This window comes from Echinops telfairi, unplaced genomic scaffold (assembly GCF_000313985.2).
Source record: "Echinops telfairi isolate 266 unplaced genomic scaffold, ASM31398v2 ScPeMD7_23;HRSCAF=83, whole genome shotgun sequence".
Classification (NCBI taxonomy): domain Eukaryota; kingdom Metazoa; phylum Chordata; class Mammalia; order Afrosoricida; family Tenrecidae; genus Echinops; species Echinops telfairi.
The window spans coordinates 62,040,747-62,065,525 of record NW_022103920.1 but is presented as its reverse complement, the minus strand read 5'-3'; the positions used below and the strand labels follow the sequence as shown (position 1 = coordinate 62,065,525).

The window sequence follows — 24,779 nt, the reverse complement described above, 5'->3', positions numbered from 1 at the left end:
TTTTTTCATGTTGCTTCTGTAACACAACCTCTTCACAAAGGCTATGTCAGGAAATGACAATTGGCTGTCGAATCCCATGCAAATGGATTGGATATGACAGCTCAAAGGAATAAATATCCTGCCGAGAAGAAAGTTTGACTTACACTCATGCATTTTCAATTCTCTTTGGCTCTGTCTTTGTTAATTTTATTATGTCAATTCGATCATTTCAAAATCAACACATCCCATACCAACCTCCCCTAAGAGCAATCGTAAGATTTGATGATTTTTCTGATACATGGGATAGGGTTTCACATTTGCATTATTTTATCTACTGAATTAACCCTGAATTCTAAACCCAACTAATGCTGCCATGTGTTTTTAAACACCTCTAATCAAACCCAGCTGGAGAGGCTGGCTTTTGCAAAGGCATCCCTTTCAGGACACTCTGTAGATTCGGTCACTGCTTGAGGTTTTGGCAAACCATCAACATGACTATCATTCTCCTTTATGAAGTATAGCTTTTGACTAGGATCTTAGTTGTGGGGCACGTGTGTGCATGCATTTAGATATGTCTATGTGCACAAATTTTGTCCCCGTCCCTTTTGTTTTTCTGACAACTATATTTTAAGAAACTAATTTGGAAGAAATGGAGATTTTGTTATCTAGACGGACTGCTCAAACTGGATTTCAGTGACTCACGAAGACACCAGGCACAGTTATCAAGCAGGCACGGGAGCATTGTTAGATAATATACCTTTCTGTGCATAGCGGCTAGCCACTTTTCTTAAGCATGTCAAAGGGGGAAAACATACAGTTTTACTGAACAACAGCCAAAGGGGGAAGACACAAAATGATTATGACAACAATAATTTACAGCATGTAAAACAGCAACTCAATCTAATTAGGGAATTCAAGTTCAACCTAGTCAAATCTTCTGGCCAAGCACGACACAGCCCTGTTTAATTCTTTGGTTAATAATGAACATTTCCTTTAAGAATGGGTCAGCAGATAAATGCATGATTCCACCTAACTTAGAGAGTATGAGTCATCTCAGAGGTTAAAAATCTTTCCCCAGAAGTAAAGATGAAGATTCTACTCCCACACATTTTCTTTCATAAAATATACTTTCATATTTTGTAAAAAGAGCTACCAAGTTAATCATCTCTTTGCTAAGAGAAACTTTCTGAAATATCTGAAGCTGAGAGTTGGCTCTTATTGTACACAACAAAGACGCCAAACCAATGAGCAGCCATTTATCTGCCAGCCGGAGGGAGAAGTGCTGGTGGACACCAACCAACGGCCTGGGCATCACAGCCCACCCTCTGTTTCTCTTATTTTCCTTCCTCAAGAGAGAACCCTCATACAAACACTGATAGAGACTGGGGACTGGGCATTATTTTAAGCCTTCTTTTGCCTTTAAAAAGATGTCAAAAAGATAAGAAAAATGGACAAACACCTTGCTTTTTCAGAGAAGGGAAACTCCTGGCATGCTACCAGGGTCTTCCGTGAAGGTGGAAACCTTTTGTCAGCACCATATTCCTTACTCTTCTTCCATGGTGGGTTAGGTCACCAGTTTCGAAGCAAATGGCTAGCTAATCCATGCAGAGTTCCGGGGAGCTTGTTGAATTATGCAAGCAAATCCTTGAGCAGAGGTGACTACTCTAAGGAATGGCAGGGCTGGCACACGCCTGGGCGCTACTGGCAGCCGGGCATCGCTAACAAGTTACAGACGTTTCTTTTTGAGAGCCTGCAAGCACGACCGTGTGCTCTTGCACTGATGGATTGAGAAAGAGAAGAAATTGACTAAAACCTCTTTGAGCACCCCATCAACCAATCAGGGAAAGCAGAGAAGGTGCACTTGTGATTTTCATAAAGTGCCATAATATGTTGTGAAGTCAAAGATTCATTAGCTAGACTTGTATTTCTGAGCTGATATTATGGTTTGTTGCTTTTGTCAGATGCTGCCGAGCGGGCTCCAGCGTTCGGCAGCCCTATGTACAACAGAATGGAAAAAAAACCCAGCCCCAAACCAAACAAACACAAAACCAACAGACGAAACGCTGCGCAGGCTCAGACCAGCTTCACCGGCTGCTGTGCTTCAGCTCTCGTTGCAGCTGCGCGGTCAGCTCCCGTCATTGAGGCCTTATTCGTTTCTGCTGACCGTCCACCAAGCGTGGTGTCCTGCTCCCAGGCCTGGCTCCTCCTCTGTCCAAGAAAGGTGTGATGACGTCTGGCCCTTTCCATTTTTAAGGCGGATTCTGGCAGCACTGCTTCCCGACAGCCTTGTGCAGTCAATATTCTTTGAAACACCACGATTCAAATGCAGCACGTCTCTTCGTTCTTCTTCACGCGTCGTCTCACTTGCACATACATATGGGGTGACTGAGAACACTCTGGCAAGTGCACCTTGTGGGGTCCTAATATTTAAAAGAGATCTTTGCAGTCGATCTGCCCACTGTAATACACCCTTTGATTTCTTGACCGCTCCTTCCTTGGTCATTGACAGTGATCCAAGTAAAAGAAAGCCTCCGGGACCTTCAAAATAATATTGCTTCCTGGTTTAATTGTGAGGATTTTTTCGTTTCTTGATGTTGAGGTGCAATCCATACTGAAGGCGTCAATCTTTAGCACTAAGGGATTCAAATTCTTTTCAATTTCAGCAAACAAGGTGTGTCATCGCTACCTTTAACATGGCTGTTCATGTGTCATCCCCAACCCTAATGGCATATTCTCCTTCAAATAGTCCGGTTTCTCGGATTGTGCGCTGAGACGCAGATTGAATACATGTGGCTAACAGATCCTACCCTGACACACGCCTTCCCTCATGTGAAGCCACGCTCCATCTCCTCATTGTGCTCCAGGGGCGGCATCATGGTCTCTGGAGGGTATGGCACAGGGCAGTGGCGTTTCCTGGCATTCCCATTCTTCACAGTGTTTCCTATAATTGGTTATGATCCTCACAGTGAAAGAGAGGAAGAATCTCGATGAGGTGAATCATACCAAATTATGCATAGAAATAAAACCACCCAGGTAAACATCTTTCTAGTATCCTTCACCTTCAGCCAAAGTTCCTCTGCCACAAGCAGTTTTCTCTTGTTCCATGCCCTCTTCTGAATCTGGCTTGAATATCTGGTAGCTCCCCAAAATGTATTACTGCAACCATTTTAAAATTATCTTAGGAAAAGTTTTACCTCTGTGTGATATCAATATTACTGCTCAATAGTTTTTCCATTCTATGCCATCTTTCCTTAAAATGAGCACAGAGCTGGATCTCTCCAGTTGGTTGGCCAGTTGTCTTCCAATTTTTTTGACACAGAAAGTGATTCCAGCATTCTAGCTCTGTTGAAACGTTTCAGTCGGTATTCTGTCAACTCCTAGAGCCTTGCTTTCAAACTGCAACCTTCAGTGCAGATGGGACTTCTTCCTCCGAGACTCTTGGTTCTCGATCCATGCCGCCTCCTAAAATGGCTCAACACTGATCAAGTCGGTTGGGTACAGTGACTCTGTGCATTCCTCTCATTCCTTTGGTCCTTCCTGTGACATTCAAGTTTGCCCAACGAATCTCTCAATATTCTAACTTGAGAGATTCGAATTATCCTTTAGGTATTTCACGTGTGCTCTTCTCTTCTGGTTTTCTAACTCGAGGTCTCGTCCACTTTTTATTAGAGCATGTTATTTTGTTTTCTCAAGTTATCTTTTCAAATATTTTGTTCAGCTCTTTTATTTCTTTTCCTTTACATTTACTCCAGCTCTTCTACGCTCCAGGACCCGTTTCAGTCTTTTCTGAGATCCAGTTGGCCTTTTTTTTCTTTCCTGGCATCGTAACCGCCGCTTGCTTTCTTCATGTGTAACATCATCCCACAACTCATGTGATCTTCAGTCATTTGTGTTCAATGGTCCAAATCTATTCCTGAGGTGCTCTCTAAATTCCAATTGGATATATTCATGGTCACATTTTAATTCTTGTAGACTTGTTTTATTTTTTTTTCAGCATCAACTCAAACTTGCATATAAGCAATCGATTGCCTGTTTCACAGTTGGCTACCACCTTTGTGTTGACTGATAATATTGAGCTTTACTTTCTTCCCATAGATTTAATAGATTCCATGTGGAGAAGTCCACATGTATAGTTGCTACTTGTTTGGGTTTTTTTGGTAAGAAGATATTTGAAATGAATGAAGTGGTTTGTTTTGTAATCTCTAGCACCATTTCAATCCTCAAAGCCATATTTTCCAGCTACGCATCCGTCTCTGTTTCCAATATTTGCATTCCAATTTCCAGTGGTTATCAGTGTATCTTGATCAAAATCAGAATTTATGGTAGAAGTTCATAAAACTCTTCAGCATTTTGATCCTTGGCATTACCAGTTTCTGTGTCAATTTGAATTATAGTCATGATTTTCTTTTTAGGCATATGGGTTTTATCTTATCACGGACAGAATTATATTTCAGGACAGACTTTGAAATGTTCTTTTGGATCATGAATGTGACACCAATGCTCTAATTTATTATTTGCAGCAGAATAAACCATATGTTTGTCTGCTCCAAAATGGTTAATTGCAGTTCATTTCTGCTCACTGCTGCCTAGAATTTCAATTTTATCAGGGTTTCATTTCATTTTTTATGACTTGCTTTCCTAGAGTCATTCTTTATACATTCTGCATTCCAATTAATGGATCTTTACTACTATGTCTTCTCATTTTGAGTTTTACCACATCAGCAAGTAAAGGTCCTCAAAGCTTTCCTCCATCCACATCATTCAGGACAACTCTACTTTAAGCGGCAGCTCTCCTCCAATCGTATTTTGGAGTGACTTCCGACCTGAATGGCTCATCTTCCTTCACTATAGCAGACAGTGTCCCACTACTATTCATAAGGCTTTCATCCACTGCTTGTTTCCGAAGGAGAGTATCAAGTTTTCTTTCCTACTTTGTCTTAGTCTGAAACTCTGCAGAAACATGTCCACCAATACTGCTACATAACATACTATCACAGTAGCATGCAAGTCACCGCAGTTTCACAAACCCATGGATGTGTGGTGAGGTGTCATGCAAAAGTAATCCAAAGAAATGAATGTCAGATGTTTGGACAGGGGCATAATATCAGTTCTTAACATAGGCACTATCTTATTTATATCTGCTACAGTCCTTGAGGGTTTCTCTACAAAACATGGGTTTGAGGCAATCTGTATGCAGAATTAAGCACAGAAGCCACAGGGCTTTGCCTCACGTGTCTGTGTTTACATCATGGCCTCTTACACCTAGACAGCCTTCTGACCACTCTGTATTTATTGGCTTCCCAGGACTCAGTAGATATCTCTTCATCATCCAGTAATTGAAAAACTGATTAAGTGGCTGGTATAAGGAAACTTCTGGAATGGTCTCGCATCCCCTCTTCCCTTGGCACACACAGGATCAGACCAATGTGAACTGGGTCCAGGCAACAAACATGATTGAAAGGAACCAGCTAGGTGATTGCAAATAGGGCCAAGTAAGGATGGGGGCAAAATGAAGAGTTCTTTTGGAGAGTGGACAGCTACTTCTTAGGTCCATTCAACTTTTGTCATGAGATCCTGGCCTTGGTGGGCATGCCAATTTGTTGAATGAATGAGGGAATGAATGGGTCTGTAGTGAAACTTCATCGGGGTTCTGTCTAACCGAGACAAATATGTCAAGGTTTAAGCTTCTATCCATGTGATCAGCATATCATAATAGTCAAACAAACAATACAGATAGATACTTTACAAGGGTGTTTTAGCTATGTTTTCTCTTTTATCTACAAGAATCCTAAGGAGTAAGTAGAACCCTCATCAGGGAAAGAGAAAGGAGGGGCATTGAGGGAACTGATGTGTTCGAGTCTGTGCCTACAATCTTTGTGGAAATAGCCAGGTGCAGCGAACATTCATCAGGGTCTTAGAGGGCTCAGTAGTAACATTAGAGTTTGACCTGATGACCTGAAATAGGAGATGACAAGAAAAAGAAACTGGGCTAAAACCCCGGTTTTTGAAAGGTGAACTTTCACTGCATCCTCTTCATCAAACAGATCGCAGGTGATGTTTCCAACGGCCGCCATGTGCTGTTCTCAGATGGGGAAGAATCTATGATACCACCTCTTCTTCAAATCCCTGGTGAAAGTGTCCCTCGACGAATCCCATTTTTTAAGTCGTTTCTTCGTGTCTTACTTTTTAGAAAAGATCCCGATAAAGAATGAAAGGTGGCAAGGGAGTTTCTTGGCTTCCAGCTTCCTGGGCCAAAGCAGAAAAGGAAGTTTGCTGTTTGTTACTAAGCTTCAGTGTCTGCTTCAGCCCTCCATCGCCAGACCAGTCACACGCACTTGGCAGAGAAGTGCTTCCGAAAGCCGCACGTGATTTCAGCACGTAGGTCCAGATTCCCGGCGGCTTTGCCTGAAGGCATGACAGAGCTCTGCTGAGCTGCTTTCCATTCTACCCGATCCATGTCATTTGTATTGCAATTTTTACGGGAGAGCTTTATTTTACCTTTTTGTCATCTACATAAATGATCCATTATTTTCTACTTCAAAATATGCTTTGCAATTTGTGCCGCACCATTTGAAGTCTCCCTCTGTGTGTTTCTCCATTCCCAAAGTGCAGGAGACCCCGGACTAGAGAAACGGAAGGGTTGAGCCATCCTTCCGTTAGGGAGCATGTCCTTGACTGCAATGCGGGTTTACTCTCCAATGACTAGCACCTCTAGCATGCTTCCATTTTCTTATCCCAGAAACTTGTAATGAGTATACAGTAATCAATGTCAGAGAACGTGGTGCTCATGCAGCCCTTCTCACGCCGACCTCCACTGAATACCAGTTCTTAGCATCTGCAAGCGAAGCGCCCAGATGTTCTGTCCTTTCGAAGCCCATAGGAAAGGTTATTTGCCCTTTTTTCAAACAAGCAAACAAACACACATAAATAAATATTTAGGAGGAGTCTAATATGTCTTTAGGGGCCCTGGTGGCATGGTGGTTACCCATTGGGCTGCTGACTGCAAGATTAGTCGTTCAAAACCACCAACCACTCTGTGGGAGAATGACGAGACTTTTTACTCCTGTGAAGAGTTAGTCTTGGAAACCCACGGGTGGCTGTTCTGCTCTGCCCTGTAGGTTTGCGCTGAGCCAGAACTGACTGGATGGCACTGAGTTTGTTTTGGTTGTTTGGAGGGGTGGAGGAAAAGTTAATGGAAGAAAGAAATCAAGTTTATTGAAATAAACCTTATAATTTGTATAGAGGCTAGAGGACATCTTTTCAGGGACAAAGCCTCAGAGACTCATCTAGGGCCACTCAGCAGTGTGGTGAGCTAAGACCAGAGTAGCAAGTCGCAGTGACCTGTTTTCCCCTCGTCTAATGCCCAGCCCACATTCCCTCCTGTTACCACCACTTCTCCCGGGCAGAACTTTCTGAGGTTGGGGAATCACCTGCAAAACCAAATGCTGATTGGCTGAGGGCCCGCGAGGAACCCTAATCTGGGTCCATTACAGAGTGAGGCGTGAAGCCCGATCTCAGGGGAAAAAGTCAGCTAGGGTTCCAAACACTGGCACTGCAGGGGGTTAGTTCATATTATCCCGCCCCCTTTACATTCAGTGCTCCCCCTGAAGTAGTGAGAGCTTCAGGTCTCTGTCAGGGTCAGGTCATTGTCAAGATTCTCCTTAAGAAGAGAATGGCATGAACAAAGAAACCAAATCCGGGGGGGAATAAGAGTAAAAATAAAAACCCTCTGACGAAACCAAGCCTCTAAATATAGCCTTTCCACTTACCTCAATGCAGATAATTCTAAGATACATATTTCTGATTCTATTCATTCAGCTTAAAAGAGAAAGACCACACTCGGGTACGCTAGGCAGGGTGGTCAGACACATAATGTAATGACAGTGTGCAGAAGCCACTACAGGAAGGCAGTGCTTGGGAACACTGCCAGATTGGGCGGTGGCATAGAGTGGTTGGTTTCTGAGCCAATCCACCGATATTTTCCAAGTATGGACAACTTTTATTGAAATTAAAATAGAAAATGCCGGTCAAGAGCCCACACTGAAAATCCAATTTAGGAAAGATATAACACTGCCCATGTAAATAGAAGGCATTGGGACTTGCTACTCACAATACAGAGAAACTGGCCTTCATGCTGACATCATTTTAGGACTAAGCTAAAAGATCGTCCATCTTTGTAGAAGATCATTTATACGATGTGTGTTTTTCAGGGATGTGCTCGCTAGTGCCTTAAAGACTAGTGAACCACTGGTGTTTTTCTGAGCCATTGGCTTTGTTTGCAATAGAACACTTCTGGAAAAGAAAAATTATAGAGAATCAGCAAGGAACTCTGAGAAATGGATAGTCAATGTAATTATTCATAGAATAAAACTCATGATACCCCTTGCTCCAATCTATCCCCAGACCACTATCTTTCTAAGCGATCGGGTTGTCTTACCTTTGTAAGATTTGAAGCATCACAGGAGAAGGTAGAAGTAAATGAAATTTCATACAGTAACTGATTCATGGAAGAAATGTCTAGGAAGGATGCATTATAATAAACAAGATTTCTCCAAAGATCAGAACTGATGTAGAAGAGAAGTTTCAGGTAAGTGAGCACTGAAATTTTTCTCATGTGCATATTAATTAGGAACGCTCTCTACATTCCCTTTTATGCTTAGAAGATGGTAAAGATGTCAATAGCTACGCGCCCACTGTCTTCTAAATGGGGTTGCCCCTCATATAGATGTTGAATGAATTGGTAGGATGAAGCATTGGCCTGTTAACCATAAGGTTCGCAGTTTAAGCCCCCCAGCTTCTCCGAGAAAGAGTGATAATGCCATTCGTAAAGGTTCACAGCCTCAGAAATCCTCCGCAGCTGCTCTACTCTGACTCAGCAACAGGGGGTTCTGAAATGGTGGAAGGGATACTGGTTTGTGGGGTCCCCAGAAGGATCCTGGTTACTTTGATGCATTCTTTCCTCCTCTCTGGAGAGGGCTCAAAACCTTCCCACTGACCCAGAGGGGCTGCTCATATATTCTGCCCACTACAGTAAGATCAGTTTAAGAAACTTAACAGCAGAAACCAGATCCCACGGTGGCGTTCAACAGTTTGTGTTTCCCAGTTTTGCTAAGTGTGTCTTTTGTAAACACTAAGTGTCATTTGTATAAACCACTATACCTGAATAACATGACCATGATTTTCAGTATCTTTTAGCAGGTGCTTGGTTTACTTACCTGCTTTTGTTTGACACCTAATGTTTCAGGTCTTTGGGGGTTTTTGCTTACTTTTTTGACCAGCCTCATAATTTGAAGGTGTTGCCATCCTGACTTTGTCCAGTGAGAATGCTAGCCAGGGGTTATGATCCCGATCTGCTTCTGGTCACTATGTGAAGTGAAGCTAATCACAGGATTTGGGGAATTGAGAGATTTTCGCCATCATCTGTCAGTACGTTTGGTGTGAAACCAAGTTAAGCTATGTAGAACCCTTCTTGCTTAAAAACTAGTAGACATATATGTTCTTCTAAAATACATACATTATATCTTTTAAACTAATTTAAAAAGAAGCCAAACATGTTGGTAAAATCGTTAGTAAATGATCACACAGATACCAGGAGAGGAAAGGATGCCCCTCTTCAATCAGTACTCATATTAATTAGTGTCATGTAATTAAACAGGTAATTTTTACATTTCAGATAATTCCAAAGACTGTGGGGATTTGTCTCTTTCCTCAACATAACCATGCTCCCGCAGGCCATTTACTACGCAGTATGTGAGGATTACAGTGCCTAGGGAAGGCGATTGTGACCGGCTACTTGTGAGGAGTGGACAGTGAAAACACTTAAGTCAGTGTTTCCCCAGGTGGGCCATACCATCCCCTGGGGGTGGGAGGGCCCGCACAGCAGATATGTACATTTTATCCTGAATTATAGGCTACAGTACAAAAAGTGTTTAATTGCCAGGGGGATACTGAGTAATCCCCTCCCCCTCAAATCAGTGCGGGAACCTATAAAATGACAATAAATGTCATATACATTGATGATAAAAATCATGTAACATGCTAATTTTCAGTTTAAAAAAAACATTGAAGATATGCTTCATGTAATAGCAAGATAGTTGTAAAAGGTCTGCTTTTCAAGAACACACTTCTTCTTCTATCACTGGAAGTTTCCAGTAAGTCTCTTGAAAACCTGAACAAAATTAGGATTTTGTGTTTGTATATTTATAGAAAGAACATATCAAGCCAACAAACTTGATAATCTGGAAAAAAAATAGAAAGGAAAAAAGTGTTCTTATTTCAAAGGTTCAAAAATAAAAGTTATTTACTATGCAGATCTAGACATCTTGTTAAGTTGTTTTTGAGAGCGCAAATTAGAAAAACATGGCCACAGTTAAAGGTTACTCAATCGGGTTGAAGCTGGGACTTTTATTCCAGCAGCTCCAGCCCTCCAAATTATATCTGATAATGTCCTAAAGTCTAAACATATTTTAGTTCAAAAAGGTACCCAGCTCTTAGGTATAAAATGGCACTAAGCTTCCTAATAGGAAGGCTGTATTTGTGCCCAGCATAATCTACCACCCAGTACCTCTGATTTCTAATATTCAAAGACCTGAAACTCGGAGCGAGAGGGGTTGCTTTTCAGTTTCCTGTGCATAATCACCGGAGAGGGGCATTAATAAAAGGGCCGGTGCCTTGGCCGGTGCTGAGGCCTATTATTTAGCCAGAGTCATGGCAACCAGAGCCAAGCTGAGTCCGAATGAGAGCAACATAATTTCAGTCTGGAGGGTGCAGGAAGCAAGTGCCAGCAGCCGCAAGGAGGGAAACGACCCAGCCTGTTGAAAGTGGTCTCTGCCCTTGAAGACCAAGCACAGCACCTTCCTTTCTCAACAATGTAAATCACGTCGGCCGTCAGGTTTCCCCACACCAGCTAGCACGAAAATTATGATCTGTCAAGCGCGATGGCGGCCGTAAATGTAAAGTGAGAGGAATCTCATTGAGCTGCATTTCCGGGAGAGGAAGGCGCATGAAATGGTAGTGCTGGGAGGATGGCCCTGTGGGTGGGCAAGCACATGCTTGCTGCTGAGCAGAGGAAGTGGTATACCATGATTTCTTCATGAGTGTGAGGGCTTTATAAACTCATCCGCATGGGGACGGTTTTAAATAGAAAGAAGATGACACACAGTCCCCAGCGAGGCTTCTTAAAACTCAGAGGAGGGTTGCCACTTTTTCCAAACATTAGGTTACTCTGGGGGATTTCCTCCCCCTTCTCCCCACCACCAAATTTTAACAATTCTGCTTTTTCAGTGTGGTTTTTCCTCTCCCTAGAAGAAAGATGTCGTGCAGCATGGCTATCTTTGGTCTTGTTGGAGATGTAGGCTGTTTTTACTTTGCTGACTCCTACCTGACAGTGGAAGACATATTCTGGTGTGGTTTTCTTAAACTTCATGTTCCAAACCAACGCTACTCCATCTGGCTCATGAGGGGCGTCTTCATTGTTGTTGTAGGAAGCAACCATCAGCTCAGGGTACTAAGTGCAAGAAATCACAAGGACAGATCATGTCAAGAGGCTAACACACATGCTGAATTCCTGCACACACATGCTGATACCATTCGCTACCTCACTCTGGTTTCTGTCTCCCACATGCCACTGGTGCTTGCCATGGGCATCAGTGACTACAAGCACTGCCGGGCCTCTCTGCATGACCGATCCTTTGAACGACCCCCTTTCTCCTATTACGCTGCCGAGTGCATCCATGACATCTCCCTCTTCCTGATTTTCTTCCCTAATCATCATCCTTGGTCTCCCTGCATTCTTTTTCTCCGATCTATCTGCAAAATGGCAGTATTCCACAGGGAACTGTTCTCAGCGCTCTTGTTTGTTTGTTTGTTTGGTTTTTGCCACTACACATTCTCCTTGGATGACCTCACTCACTCCAGTGACATTGACATGTTGGTCATTTTCAAATCTCAGCTTGATTTCTCTCCTAGTTGCCTTCTACTGAGATTTCTCACACTGTTCATAGGCATATCGGACGCAGAACATAAAACAAACAAGCACACCCTCCACACAATACACTCTCTCCTTCCTTCCAGTGTTTCTGATCTCCATGCCTTGCACTGACAGTCACGGAGCTGTCCAGGCCAGGCATCTCGTGTTCGTTCTTATTTCTTCCTCTCTCTCACCTCCACATGCTGTGTTCTGCTACTCCCTCAATACTGTTCACATGTAGGTTTTCTTTCCAGTTTTAGGATTGGAGCCTCCTAAGCAAAGTTCTTTTCTGGATGAAGGTCATAGCCTCTGAATGGCTTCATGCTTGTTGGCTCACCAGGCTCCACCTCCTGCACTTTCCATCTTTTGACAAGATGACTTTACAAAATATACATTTGGGGTGTACACTACCCGGCTCACAATACTTCAGTGGCTCTCCATTACTTTCAAGACAAACAAAATCAAGGTCATGTAGGATCCTTCATGATCTGTTATATTCTACCACCCCCTCCCACTCCTATGGTCCAACTTCACAGGGCTAGTTGCGAAGGATCCAGGATTAGCCTCGGCACCTGTGAATCTGAAGCTTTCATTGAAATGTCTCTCCTATGCTGTTTGCAAAGACCGGTTCATCCTTTAAGACTCAGTGCTCTCATCAACGTCTCCGGCCAACCCTAACTAACCATCCAAATTCCCTTGCCTCTTCTGGGCCTCATTTGCATTTTAAGCATCTCCCTATTTTGCGTTTACTAAATTGTATGATTTTGTATTGTAATATTTTTCTTTTTGAGTGTAAGGATCCTGCCCCCACCCCCCTACTCTCCCTGCTCCCCCTGAATGCTGGTACAAATGCTCCATCTAATTTGAGTAACTTGGTGCTTGGTGCAAAGGCCTAGTTTTTAATCATTTGTTGCTGATCAATGCCAATAATTAAAGGCTTACGTTAAAGAAACACTATCAATGAGATAAAAAGGTAGGTTCCACCGTCAGGCTAGTTGTTAGACATGCCTACTTACTCTACATCAACTGTGTCGTGAATACTGTTACATAAACTGAAGGTGAGTCTGTGGGAGGCACTTCTAAGCTAGAGCACATTTCATGAACACGCCATTCCTACCTGGGCTTCCCACAGGTGCCCCCTGCACAGGGCCCCGGGACAGTGGGAGACCACGGCACTGTCTTCTCCTCGATTCTGTATTTGTTTGCATTGTGTTGTGCACATATTTGTTAGGAGAAAGCCCTTATACAGTTGAAAACTGACTTTATTTTGCCTATCAAAATGAATTAAAACAATATTTTCGATGTAGCTTTCTTTATTCATTCTTTCAGCATCCTCAACTTAAGAGAGCTGCAGACAGTTGACAACTTGCTAGTTGGTGGAGAGGAAGTATAAGCGTGTAATCATACACATGCATGTGGTCACCAAGGGAAGCAATCATTCTTTATTAGAAAACACTTCTCAGCAGATGAATCAAAGGTCCATTAAGAAGGGCCTTTGATTCAAAGCCCATTCAACGAAACTAACATCCAGATAAACACAGTAGTCTCCAGACGGTCCATCTGAAGTTTAACCATGTCACATGTGAAAAGGCAACTCTATAAACATTGACACGGCTACCACAGGGGCCAATGAGCAGCCAGATGTGTGTGGAATAATACCCCACAGCTTCACATCTGGGTCTCATCGTTGGCACCCACTTGCAGCTTTTCTTTTTCCATTTTAAGAATATTTAAAATTATTTGGCTTTTAAAGCTTCTTTAGAAAACAGGGAGCATTTTAGTAGCATACCAGTGGAATGCCTTTGGGGGTAGTATCTGTAGCTGGGATCTTAAGACCTCAAGAACCTGATTTAAATACTATTTTCTGCAAGTTTTTATGATTTCAAAGCCTCCTTCAGTGTATCTTCTTTCATTGTTTGTTTGTCTCAACATGCTTCAGCCATATTTTCTTACTCTCCAATAACAGCACCCTCTCAACTATTTCGACCTTAAGTGTTGTGAAAAAAATTTATGATTTTAAGGAAACCATGAATAATTATGAAATTTGTGATCATTTGATTACACGAGGGCTGGATTAGCCAACATGTTAACACAGGGGAATTTTGTCTAGAAATTTCCAGCTCTGCTTTCAAGCCTGCAGTGGTTTTAAAGAGAAATAGAATCTGGCTTTTATGGAAGGGAAAGAGAAAAGCCCAACATGTTTTAATGCCCGTTTATGTGCCAGATACCGGGTTGAGAGAGACTCGCATGTTACCTCCTTTGGTCCATGAGACCCTGTGAAGGCATCTCAGGTTAAGCCACGGATGCAAGAATTCAAAGCCAGATTGCTATTAAGTGATGGAGTGAAAAGCCTGTTGGAATTCTGTTCGGATTCAAAGGTCACATTCTTTGCTGTCCACTATGGCATGCGTCACGTGACTGGTAGGCATATGTAAGGCACCATGCCAGGTGAAATGCGGGATAAGAATGTCAATAATAACACGCTGTGTCTATAAGAACTCACCATTACGTAGAGAGAGGTCAGACACCAGTACAAATAACTACAATCGAAACAAGAAAGCAGGAAACAATACGTCCTAAGAAGGAAGAATGAGCAGTTCTATAGAAATGCAAAGGAGAAAAATAATCACTTGCATGGAGGTTGAGTAGAGTAGGGGGAGGAATTGGAAGTGGCATCTGAAAAGAAACTGGATTTGAGTTGGACGCTGGCCAATAGGGAAGTAATAAGAGAAGAAAGTATGGATAAGGATACAAAGATGGGTATAGAGGATACAAAGACGAGTACAGAAGATTTCTTCTCTTGGATATCTGCCTGGTTGACAGTGATATCCCCATCTTTGGAGAGTGCCCCGATACGTAAGTGTCTAGTTTCTCCAGGATAATTCATGGATTAACGATGATATGAACACTGACACAAACGGGGTCAATCACACTCTGTAACCTAGCTCTTGTCCATTTTGAACTGAGACACATAACTGGTGGGCTGGCAAACAACTCAGGCTGGTCAGTGGCAGCATTCTATTGGTGAGATCCTTCTTGATGCTCTTCATGGATCACAGGGAGAGAAGAAATACTCTGTTCAAAGAATACGCTGGCAATGGTGCGTAAAAGGATTCAACAGAGTAGAGATCAGAGGTAGGGAGACCACCTGGGAAGTTCTTCTTTTGAACCAACGAAGAAGGAGAGGGCATGCTACAAAGAGGTAGAGGACAGGTCCAACCTATGTTAATAGATTTGTATCGGTGACCTTGTCAGTCTTGTTTGCTGTTGTAACATTGACTGGATTTAGCAAACTAAATAAGTTGTCAAAGAACATTGGGGTTTGACTTTGGACATCTGCAAGGCTAGTAGACTTCATTTACATAGGCGCAGACTTCATTTACATAGGAGCAGAATATATCTGGTGGAAAGAAGATGAGTCTGGTTTGGAAGACTTCTGGCAAACCTGTCATGTAATGTGTGTGTATAATCATTGATTCGTGGTGTTAAACAATGTTCGGTGAATGGGAAATTTCACACGTTCTCCAGATACACAAATCTCTACCAAGGAATAATTTTTGGCTGATCTTTTGCAAATATTACAAGGTGAAAGTGGTCTGTTCTTAGAACAAGCTGTAGAAGATGTTCATTTCTACCCTCTATTCTGTTCTTTTCCACTCAAGGAAACCATCCTAGGCAGCCATGTACCACTGGTCTCTGTCCCTCTCGTCTTTCTATCACTAAGCTACATCTAGATCTATTTAGAAAGTCTCTCTTTTCCCATAGCCTCATCAAGCTGGCCTTTGGACCTTCCAAAGGTGTTGTGATGTAGCAGCCAAGGGCTCTAATTCCTTTGTCTTATGCCCCCTATTAAACACCACTGTCAGAATTGCAAGCCTCTTCTCCACAGGGTTGGTGGACAGGATGAGAAAAAAAAGTGCTCTCTCCATAGTGGCATTTCAACTTTGCCTAGGTCCACGTCCCGCAGCAGAATAATCACATAGAACCCCATGCCGAATTAAATCATGGGTAGCAGGGCTCATCACTCGCAGAGGCCCAGCAGGGACCAGCCTCACCGTGGACTTGCCTTGCTGCCTCTCCAGGGAAGTTTATCAGCCTCCTGGGCAAGGCAGTAAAAGTTGCCTTTGAGGAATGTGTCAGATAAGGCTCCTGTGTAATTTCCCGACTCCGAACAAGTGAACCATCTGTGCTAAGTGTTTCCTGAGGCTTGGATCTGATTTCTGTGCACACACTTGAGTGCTCCCAGACCACCCACACACTGGCAGGAAGCACAGGGCAAATTGGCTGGTAGAAGTCACGGCAGAATCAGATCGTGCACTGCATGCCTGGTTGTTCGGGTGCACAAGGAGGTTCAAGAGCGCAGGACTCTCACCCACTTGGTAGCTGATGACAGCTGAGTCGTGTGGTATTGCGATCCTCTTCAGTGCTTCTGTAGAGTTCAATAGCGCTCTTGATTTCCCTCATAGCTACCCGTGTCTCACAGCAGTAAACAGTGCTCGGCCCTGCAGCAGCCTCACAATCACTGCTGTTTGAGTTTGCAGCTCATCGAGGGATTCCCTCTTGTTCACTGAGTCCCTCCCAAGCATGCCATCTTCTTCACTGACGAGCCACGGACAGGACACCATCGAGATACAGACAAATAAACAGAGCATCCTCTTCTCCCTGCATTTGTCTAAATCCTAGGTTGCTCAGAAGTGCTGTGTGATCAGAGGCAGATCCTAAACCTGGCCGATCACTGAGAGCACTCACTGTTTGCCCCATGTCATTGGCACTTCCAAGCTTCCTGGTTTCCAATTCATAAGTCCTTTGCTGCAAGTAGTGAGTAAAAGTATATGCCTTGAGGGCTAAAAGATTTGCATTCAAATGTGCTGCTCTGCCACCTCCTAATGGAATGACTTTTAGCAAGATACTTAGCTTCTCTGCGCCTCCCTTTCCTCACCTACAGAATGTAAGTAATAATAATAATGATAATCATAACAATTGTTATGAGAGTGAATGACGTAATGCCCTCAGAGCACCCACTTAGCATGTAAGAAGCATAAAGTAAAAGTAGCTATGATTATTATTCCCAATAAAAGTACAGGCGCAAGACCACAGACACTGTGCTGGGTATAAGTGTCCAGAAATCATACATTAGGTTGACTGAAAAACAGGACCAGCATCTTCCAGGGGGCATCCTCAGAATCTGAGATTCTCTTTCCCAAGAAGGGGAACATTTTTCTATGTGCAGATACCAGGTACTATCTACAATGGCAGCAAGGCTGAAGCACTGAAGCCCTACCACAAGGCCATGCCCATCTTTATGAGAAAGATTCTAAAAGAGGATGTATGCTGTGCTGGATGCCCCAACCCCCATTTGGGTGTGCCTCAAACAGACTCCTGAGAGCTCACATTGACCAGGCCAGGTCCCCTCTCAGAGAAGGGGACTAGCTCTTCAATAACTCTCCACACACCCACACCTATGGCACAGAAGGTCTTTACTGAGCCATCTAGGGCCTCCTTAGCAATATTTCTTCCTGGTTTTCCTCTCTGTTTCATGACCTAGGAAATCATCTTGGTGACACATGCCATCGGTCCTTCTGAGGCTTACAAGCATTTCTGCTTCCCTCATTATTATTATGCCTCTGACATTTCCCAACCCACTGAAAACAAACAAACAAACAAACAACACTGCTATTGAGTCAACTCTGACACAGAGCAATCCTGTAGAAGGTTCCTTAGGTTGCCAGTCTTTACGGGAGCAGAGAGCCTCCTACTTTCTGGGGGTACGAATATGGGCTCAGAATTAAACCACTTGGGTTCAAATTCTGGCCACGTCACAACAAGGGTGCGGGCATTTGTGCACACGTGGTGCTTGGCAGGTGGGCTGCTGTTGAGTCAACCAACTCCCGGATACCCTTTACAGATCAGAGCAGATACAATCCTCCAAAGGGTTTTCAATGGCTGACTCTTTACAAGTTGATCACCAGGTCTTTCTTCCAAGGTGGACTTGAACAATCAAACTTCTAATTACTAGCCACTTGTAAGACCCAGAGACTATAATGCTTATCATACACCAAACCCAACCCACGCCCATCAAGTCGATTCCAACTTATAGTGACCCTATGGACGTGGTTTAACTGCATCTTTGGGTTTTAGGAGACTGTATATTTTCATATGACCAGGACAGCTGGTAGACTCACATATGCTGACCTCGGGGTTGCCTGTTCCATGTAATGACCTATGAGACAACTGTGTTTCTCAGAGGACTAACGCTGTGCACGGGATGAGGTGGCTATTCAGCAAATATGCCTGCTTTCACTCTGAGTTATGCACTAAGGAATTTACTAGATATAAGGTAATTGAAACTTTTAATCCAGGGAGTGAAATGATTAGATCTGCATTTTATTTAGCATGATTATTTGGATAGATAGGTGACCAGAGGAAATATCAAAGGTAGACACATGTGGAGAGGGAGACACCATTTAGAAGGACAATAATATTACAAGTAAAAGCCAACGAGGCCTTACATTAAGATGTATGAGAAGGTTTAGCAAGGATGGGACTTGAGGAATATGTAAGCAGAAAATAGTTTTAGTGGCAGACTGGCTATGGAAGGCAAGAAAGTGGAAGTTGGCAGTGTTCATTATGGAAGTTCAGCTTTAGCTCCTTGGGTATACTGTGCACTTTTAACACAGAGAAAACATAATATGGGGGAAAGGGTTCGGGACATGTGAAAAGAATTTGTCACATTTTCTACATAATTAGAGATCTCATGAGAAACCTGAGTCTGAGCCGTCTGTCTGATATGCAAAGTGGACTCCAAGGGAGACCAGGGATGTTATAAACAAGTGGTGCTGTGATGGCTGAATTCACAGGGATCAAGGAGACCTCCCATGAGAGGATTTGGGAGAGAAGAGCAGAGGTATACTGCAAGAGGGAGGGGTTATGAGTGAATAGTAGGAGATGCTACTAGAATTACAGAGCAGTCAAGGACGATGAACACTTCAACATATCTACTGGATTTGACGATTAGGAAATCTTCGGTGACCTACTGTGAGGCCTTGTTCAATGTCAAGTTTCTACCAAAGAGAAGATATTCAATACATACAAATGGTTGAGTAGAAAATTTCGACAAAGAACTCAATAAAATAAGAAAGAAAACCAAAAGGCTCAGAGAAGAACAGTGTAGGTTAGTAAACCTATATGGGGTAGTGGAACAAACATCATTTATACATATATACACATTCATATATAATTATATTTATTCAGCTACAGCATTTCCCCCAAACCTAGTTTGTCTCATCCCAGCAGTATTTCTTACCTGGAGAGACCAGTCCATACAAGTGACCACCCGATGCTTGGACCAATGTTCATCATAGAACTGACGACTGAAAGAAAGGTTGGCTCCAGCTTGAACATCCCTGGGAGGATTTAAACACCAGAGACAAACGTGAGGATTCAGAACGCGGCTTTATCACTCTGCTGTTCATCACGAAACAGAGAAATGGCAAAATAATATTCCTCTGAGATGGAACCATCGAGTCCAGCAGAAAACACTGATCACAAATGATCTAAAGATCTCTCTTTTTTATCTTATGGGAAACCCTTTCTAATTCATAGTTTATGTGCGGTTCCAAGCCTGGTATGGAATGCTAACATTTTTTAGGTTCTTTCTTGACCATTCTGAATCATTTTCTGCTCCCAGGAGGCTTTAACATGAAGCAGGGGATATGAGGATGCTCACAGTGATGGGTGCCAGAAGTGTACCTCAATAGCACCTCAATTGGCCTTAGACCAGGAATAACATGCATGCCTTTATTTACCTGCAAATTCTGGGTGACTACAGTGACTGCCTTTTGGACCAATAGAAAACTATGATTTCTGTTATGAGTGTTATGGTAGGAATGGGGAGGGGGAGGCACATCAAACATATGATTTGCTTTCCATTCCTGCCATAGGTCAAATCAGAATTTGGGTTTAAGAGAATCACACTTTTGGCCAAAATTACTAGACTGACATTTAACTCTTTGTACAAGTCATTCAGTAGCACCAAAGGACCAAGTGTTTACGGTGAACACTGCGTGCCATATGCCAGTAGCTATCAGATCTGCATACAATGCTGCCCAAATTGCTGGGACTTCCATTCAGGAATTCTTCTATATTCATTTTTTGTCTGTTCATTTACTTCTTTCCTCATCTCCTTGTGTTGAACATCGAATCACTTGCCTGAGTTAGCTCTTGCTCAGACTGTGTGACCTAGCTTCATAATATTTACTTGATCTCTAATAAGTAGACATTTTAAGACCTTTCTTTCTTTTTTTTTAAATTCCTCCCTGGTAAGCTTCCTCAACTCCAACATTGGAAACTCAGACTATAGACATGTACCCAAGTCCGGTGTGGAACTTAAGGTAACACTTGGCCAAATACCTGGAGAGAAATATGACCCAGAAAATCAATCAAGTGAAGGACCCCTTAAAATAATACAAACATTATAGAGCTTATCTATTTCAAACATTTGTGTCTCTTCAAATTAGTCTAAAGATGATGCCAAGTTTTGAGAATATTTCCAGAACTCCCTTTTCCAATTATTTTTAGAGCCATTGTTACATCCATTTGAGCATCCTCTGTGATGAGATGGCTTTATCCATCAAGAATGTATTTAATTTTCACAAAGAATAAAAAATTGTCAGAGAAGAGCTAGTAATCTTACCTATGCCTATCATTCTTGGCTTAAAGAAATGGGTGGCTAAAGAGCAGCTTGTGTATTTTTTAAAATAAAGTTGTAAGATGGTTTTCTTACCCCCCTGGAAATGGTTGAGAGTCATTGCTTGCCGGTGTGTACATTATGTTCACAGAGGAAGCCATGTGGACCATCTATTTTTATTGATCAGTGTTTTGCCTAAATCTGCGAATATATATTGGTACCTAAGGCTTTGAAAAGGCACAAACACAATAAACATATCAAAAAGAAGAAAAGGTTCCATTCTTTGCTTGCTGTTTGCCACATCAATTGAGAACTCTCATATCTCATGTTTGTTTTCTTTAGCTTCCTGTTTGCTAGACATCAAGAATAAATCTCGTAGATACAATAAAAATTTCCTTTTGCTGCTTACAAACATGTTTCTCAGAGGGACAATGTCCATGACACTGACAAGGGGGAAAATGTACAGATGGCCCTGTCACCTGGACCGTTCCAGATATTAAATTCAAAAGCATTTCCCTAAAAGCCAGAGTTTAAACCAAAGCATGTCATGAAAGCCCTTCACCAAGATCAGTCCTGAAATTGCAGGACTGATGTCTGATGTCATTCCATAAGTGATTTTAGCATCAATACATAAAGTATAACACTATTTTTCAACAATGCATATGAAAAACTAACCCATCTTTTTCCTCTAACTCTCGGCCGCTGTAGTCAAAAAAGATGTCGGAGTCTTCGGCCAATGCTCGTTCAATGACCCTTATTGTGCGATCGAAAAAGACGAGGAACTCCTCTGAATGGAGGGTCTGCTGTTTCTCTTCCTCTGTCAGCTCCCTGGGCGGGGCTTGTAATGTAAACAAGAGATTGTTAGGAGAGAGGAGTGGCAATTAAAACTTCTCAAGAGGAAGCCAACTCTTCAAAGAGAGTGAATGTAAAAGCTTATCAAAGGAGTGATAAGGCACTGTAAAATAAGAAACCATTGAGAGTTAATATCAATTCTAAACGATTCTCTAATTCATAACACAAGCTTGTGTTGATGTCTCCATGGCCACAAAGATAGAAAACATTTCGTATCTGGCTCAATTATTATTGTGATGAGTTGGGAAAAAATACTACAAATGAAAATTGGTTGATGCTTTAGTTTTCAGCAGTCAGTTCTGAATATTATTTTCTTTCAAAGTTAATTGAAAAAATTTAAATAGTACATAAGAGAAATCTATACAACTATACATACAGGTCTTAGATATTATAAAACTGTGATATTTAGCAATTAAGAATGATGTATAAAAAGATCCAGCTAGTACTTTACCTTTTTCTATTGGTTAAATTCATTTATTTCTATGGTTTATCTGTAAGGCTGACTGATTTTACATAAGTTCCACTCAAGCTGAAAGATGTCCTTCCACACCCTCTTCATTTAAGCCACAACGTGAGATTTTTAAATAACACAAAGAATAAACAAGTACTGCAGATTGATTTTATTCCTTAATTTTCTAGCATTATTGATCCTTTCGAGCTAAATTAGAGGATTCGCACTGATGTCTGAAAGTTAGTTCACCTCAGTCATGATTCAGCAACTCCACTGCACTCCACTCACTGTCAATGAGCAGATTCCAAACCAGAGACCCTGTGGGGCGCCGTCGGACTGCCCCTTGGGGGTTGCCAAGGCCGGGCATCTTTATGGGACCAGGAAGCCTCTTCTTTTTCCTGTGGAGCACCTGATGGGTTCAAACAGCTAACCTGGTGGTCAGCAGCTTGCTACACTACCATCCAGTCCATTTTGACTTCTAGAGACAGTAAATTTTCACAGGAGTAGAAAGCCTCATCTTTCTCCTGCAAAGCAGCTGGTCGTTTCAAACTGCTGACCTTGAAGTTAGCAGCCCAATGTGTAAGCAGTATTCAAGTTATTCCTTAAATAGCAGATTTTCCAAAAATTATAGTGAAATAATTAGTAACTTCCACAGACTGATAATGCCTCAAGGGCAAAAGCTGTCAGGTGAAGCTCTGTGGTTCTGTAGGGAATTCAGCTCGTAGCAGGTCTTCAAGTATCAGACCATGCAAACACCAGTCTAGACAATCCTGAGACCAGAACAACCAGCCAGTGCCAGGCTGCCATCAATCACTGCTCAGAGGTGATCACTTTAGAAGGCCCAGGAGAGAGTGCAGAAAAATATGGAACAAAACTCAAAATCATAAAACAGACCAGGCTTACTGGTCAGATAGAGACTAAGGGGTCCTTAAGTTCAGGTCTGGAACAAAATTCACACCTTTGTTAGAATAGTCAACCATTTAAAACCAAAAGGGCAGAATGTACCTTTACTCATGGAAAACACAAACACACACACACCACCACCACCACCACCCCCCCCCCCCCCCCCCCCCCCACCCCCACCCCCCAAATAACAAAAATAAACAAAGAGTTGATTGATTACTCTTTCAGTGGAAAGAAAGGGTCCTATTAAGTGAAACAAAAGGGGTGCAGTTCAGTCCTGGTGGTTTCCCTGAACACTTCCTAATATTTCCAAGCCAACCCTTAGAACCATGACAGTTGTTTCCCTGCTACATGGTTAAAGGAATCTTTAAAGTACAGCTACCTATACTGTCCTTTAAGCCATCATGTCTTATGGAAGCAACATTTAATCACATTAATTGTATCTCCAAGCCCTTGTCCAGAGAAACCCGAACTGTTCAAGAGGTCCTTCTGCAGAGACTTGGGAGTGGACCCCATACTTTGAGCACTTACAGTGCCCCTCCCCTTTCTGCCTCCCTGGCCCTGCCCGAGGGTTACAGGAGGGTTCGAGAATCTGTATTTGGACAAGACACGAGGATGCTCCTGATGTAGTTGGTTTGCATCTTCGGAAATGCTCTCCAGAAATAACATTATAACAGAATATGATTCATCAACAGGGACAGAAGACTTTCTCTAGAAATAGTCCAATCCATTGTTTCGAGTGACCTAAATATGCCCTCCTTGGGCACCTTCCAGTCTGCTCTCACTCAAACATTGCTTAGTCCTGCAACAGCTTTGTGATTTCTGTTAGCCTTTGATTTATGGTTGCAACCCCTTATCTAGGTCTTCCTCTTTTTTTGCTGTCCCTCTACAAAACATGATGTCCTTCACCAGGGACTGGGTTCTACTGATACTGTGCCCAAAGTATGAGAGACAAAGTCCCCCACCCTCACTTCTAAGAAATGTTCTGGTTGTATGTCTCCCAAGGTAGATTTTTTTATGTTCTTCTAGTAGTCCATAGTACTTTCAGTCTTCTTTGTGAAGACCATAATTCAAATGCATACATGCTTCCGTATGCATTTTCCAGTTTTCACATGCATATGAAAACAACGGAAAGACTATGGTCAGACTTACTTTACCACTCACAGTGATCTGTTCCTTAATACTTTAAATAGGTCTTATGCAGCCAATTTGCCCGATATGCAATTTCTTGATTGCTGCTTCCATGAGTGTTGGCTGTTGATCCAAGTAAAATGAAATCCTTGGCAACTTCAAACATCTCTCCCTTTAGCATCATGATGATTATTGGTTCAATTGTGAGGACATTTCTCTTCGTTACATTAAGGATTGTAACCTTTGACCTAAGTATACTGAGGATTGTAACCTTTGATCTTCTAAGTATTTCTTTTCTTTTTAAAACATTTTATTGGGGGTTCTTACACCTCTTATAACTATTCATACATCAATTGTATCAAGCACATTTGTACATATGTTGCCATCATCCCTTTCAAAGCATTTATTTTCTACTTGAGCTGTTGGTATCAGCTCACTTTTCTCCCCCCATTCTCTCACCCTCATGAACCCTTGATAAATTATAAATTATTATTTTCATATCTTACACCATCCGCTGTCTCCCTTTACTCATGTTTCTGTTGTTCGTCACTCTGGCTGGGGGGGTGGTGGTTAATACGTTCATCATTGCTATCAGTTCTCCCTTTCCCTCCCACCTTCCCCCTACGCTCATGGTATCACTCCTCCCACTATTGTTTCTGAGGGGGTTGTCTGTCCTGCATTCCATGTGCTGAGACCTCTTATCTGTTCCAGTGTATATGCTCTGGTCTAGCCAGATTTGTAAGGTAGAACTGGGGTCATGATAGTGGAGGGAGGAAGCATCAAAGAACGAGCGGAAGGCTGTATGTTTC

The 24,779-nt window shown here is 42.4% G+C and overlaps 1 protein-coding gene across 6 annotated transcripts in view; it reads right to left on the bottom strand.

Annotated features, from left to right (window-relative positions):
• Nucleotides 1–24,779, bottom strand: part of DYNC1I1 (dynein cytoplasmic 1 intermediate chain 1) — a 321,188-nt gene that overhangs the window by 113,851 nt on the left and 182,558 nt on the right. For all 6 annotated transcript variants that reach the window (XM_004702674.2, XM_004702676.2, XM_004702675.4 and 3 more), the window contains 3 exons: nt 21,309–21,471; nt 19,251–19,350; nt 11,360–11,485 (listed from right to left, as the gene is read on the bottom strand). In XM_004702674.2, coding sequence (XP_004702731.1) covers nt 11,360–11,485; nt 19,251–19,350; nt 21,309–21,471 — 389 coding nt within the window. The remainder of the gene's footprint in view (nt 1–11,359; nt 11,486–19,250; nt 19,351–21,308; nt 21,472–24,779) is intronic.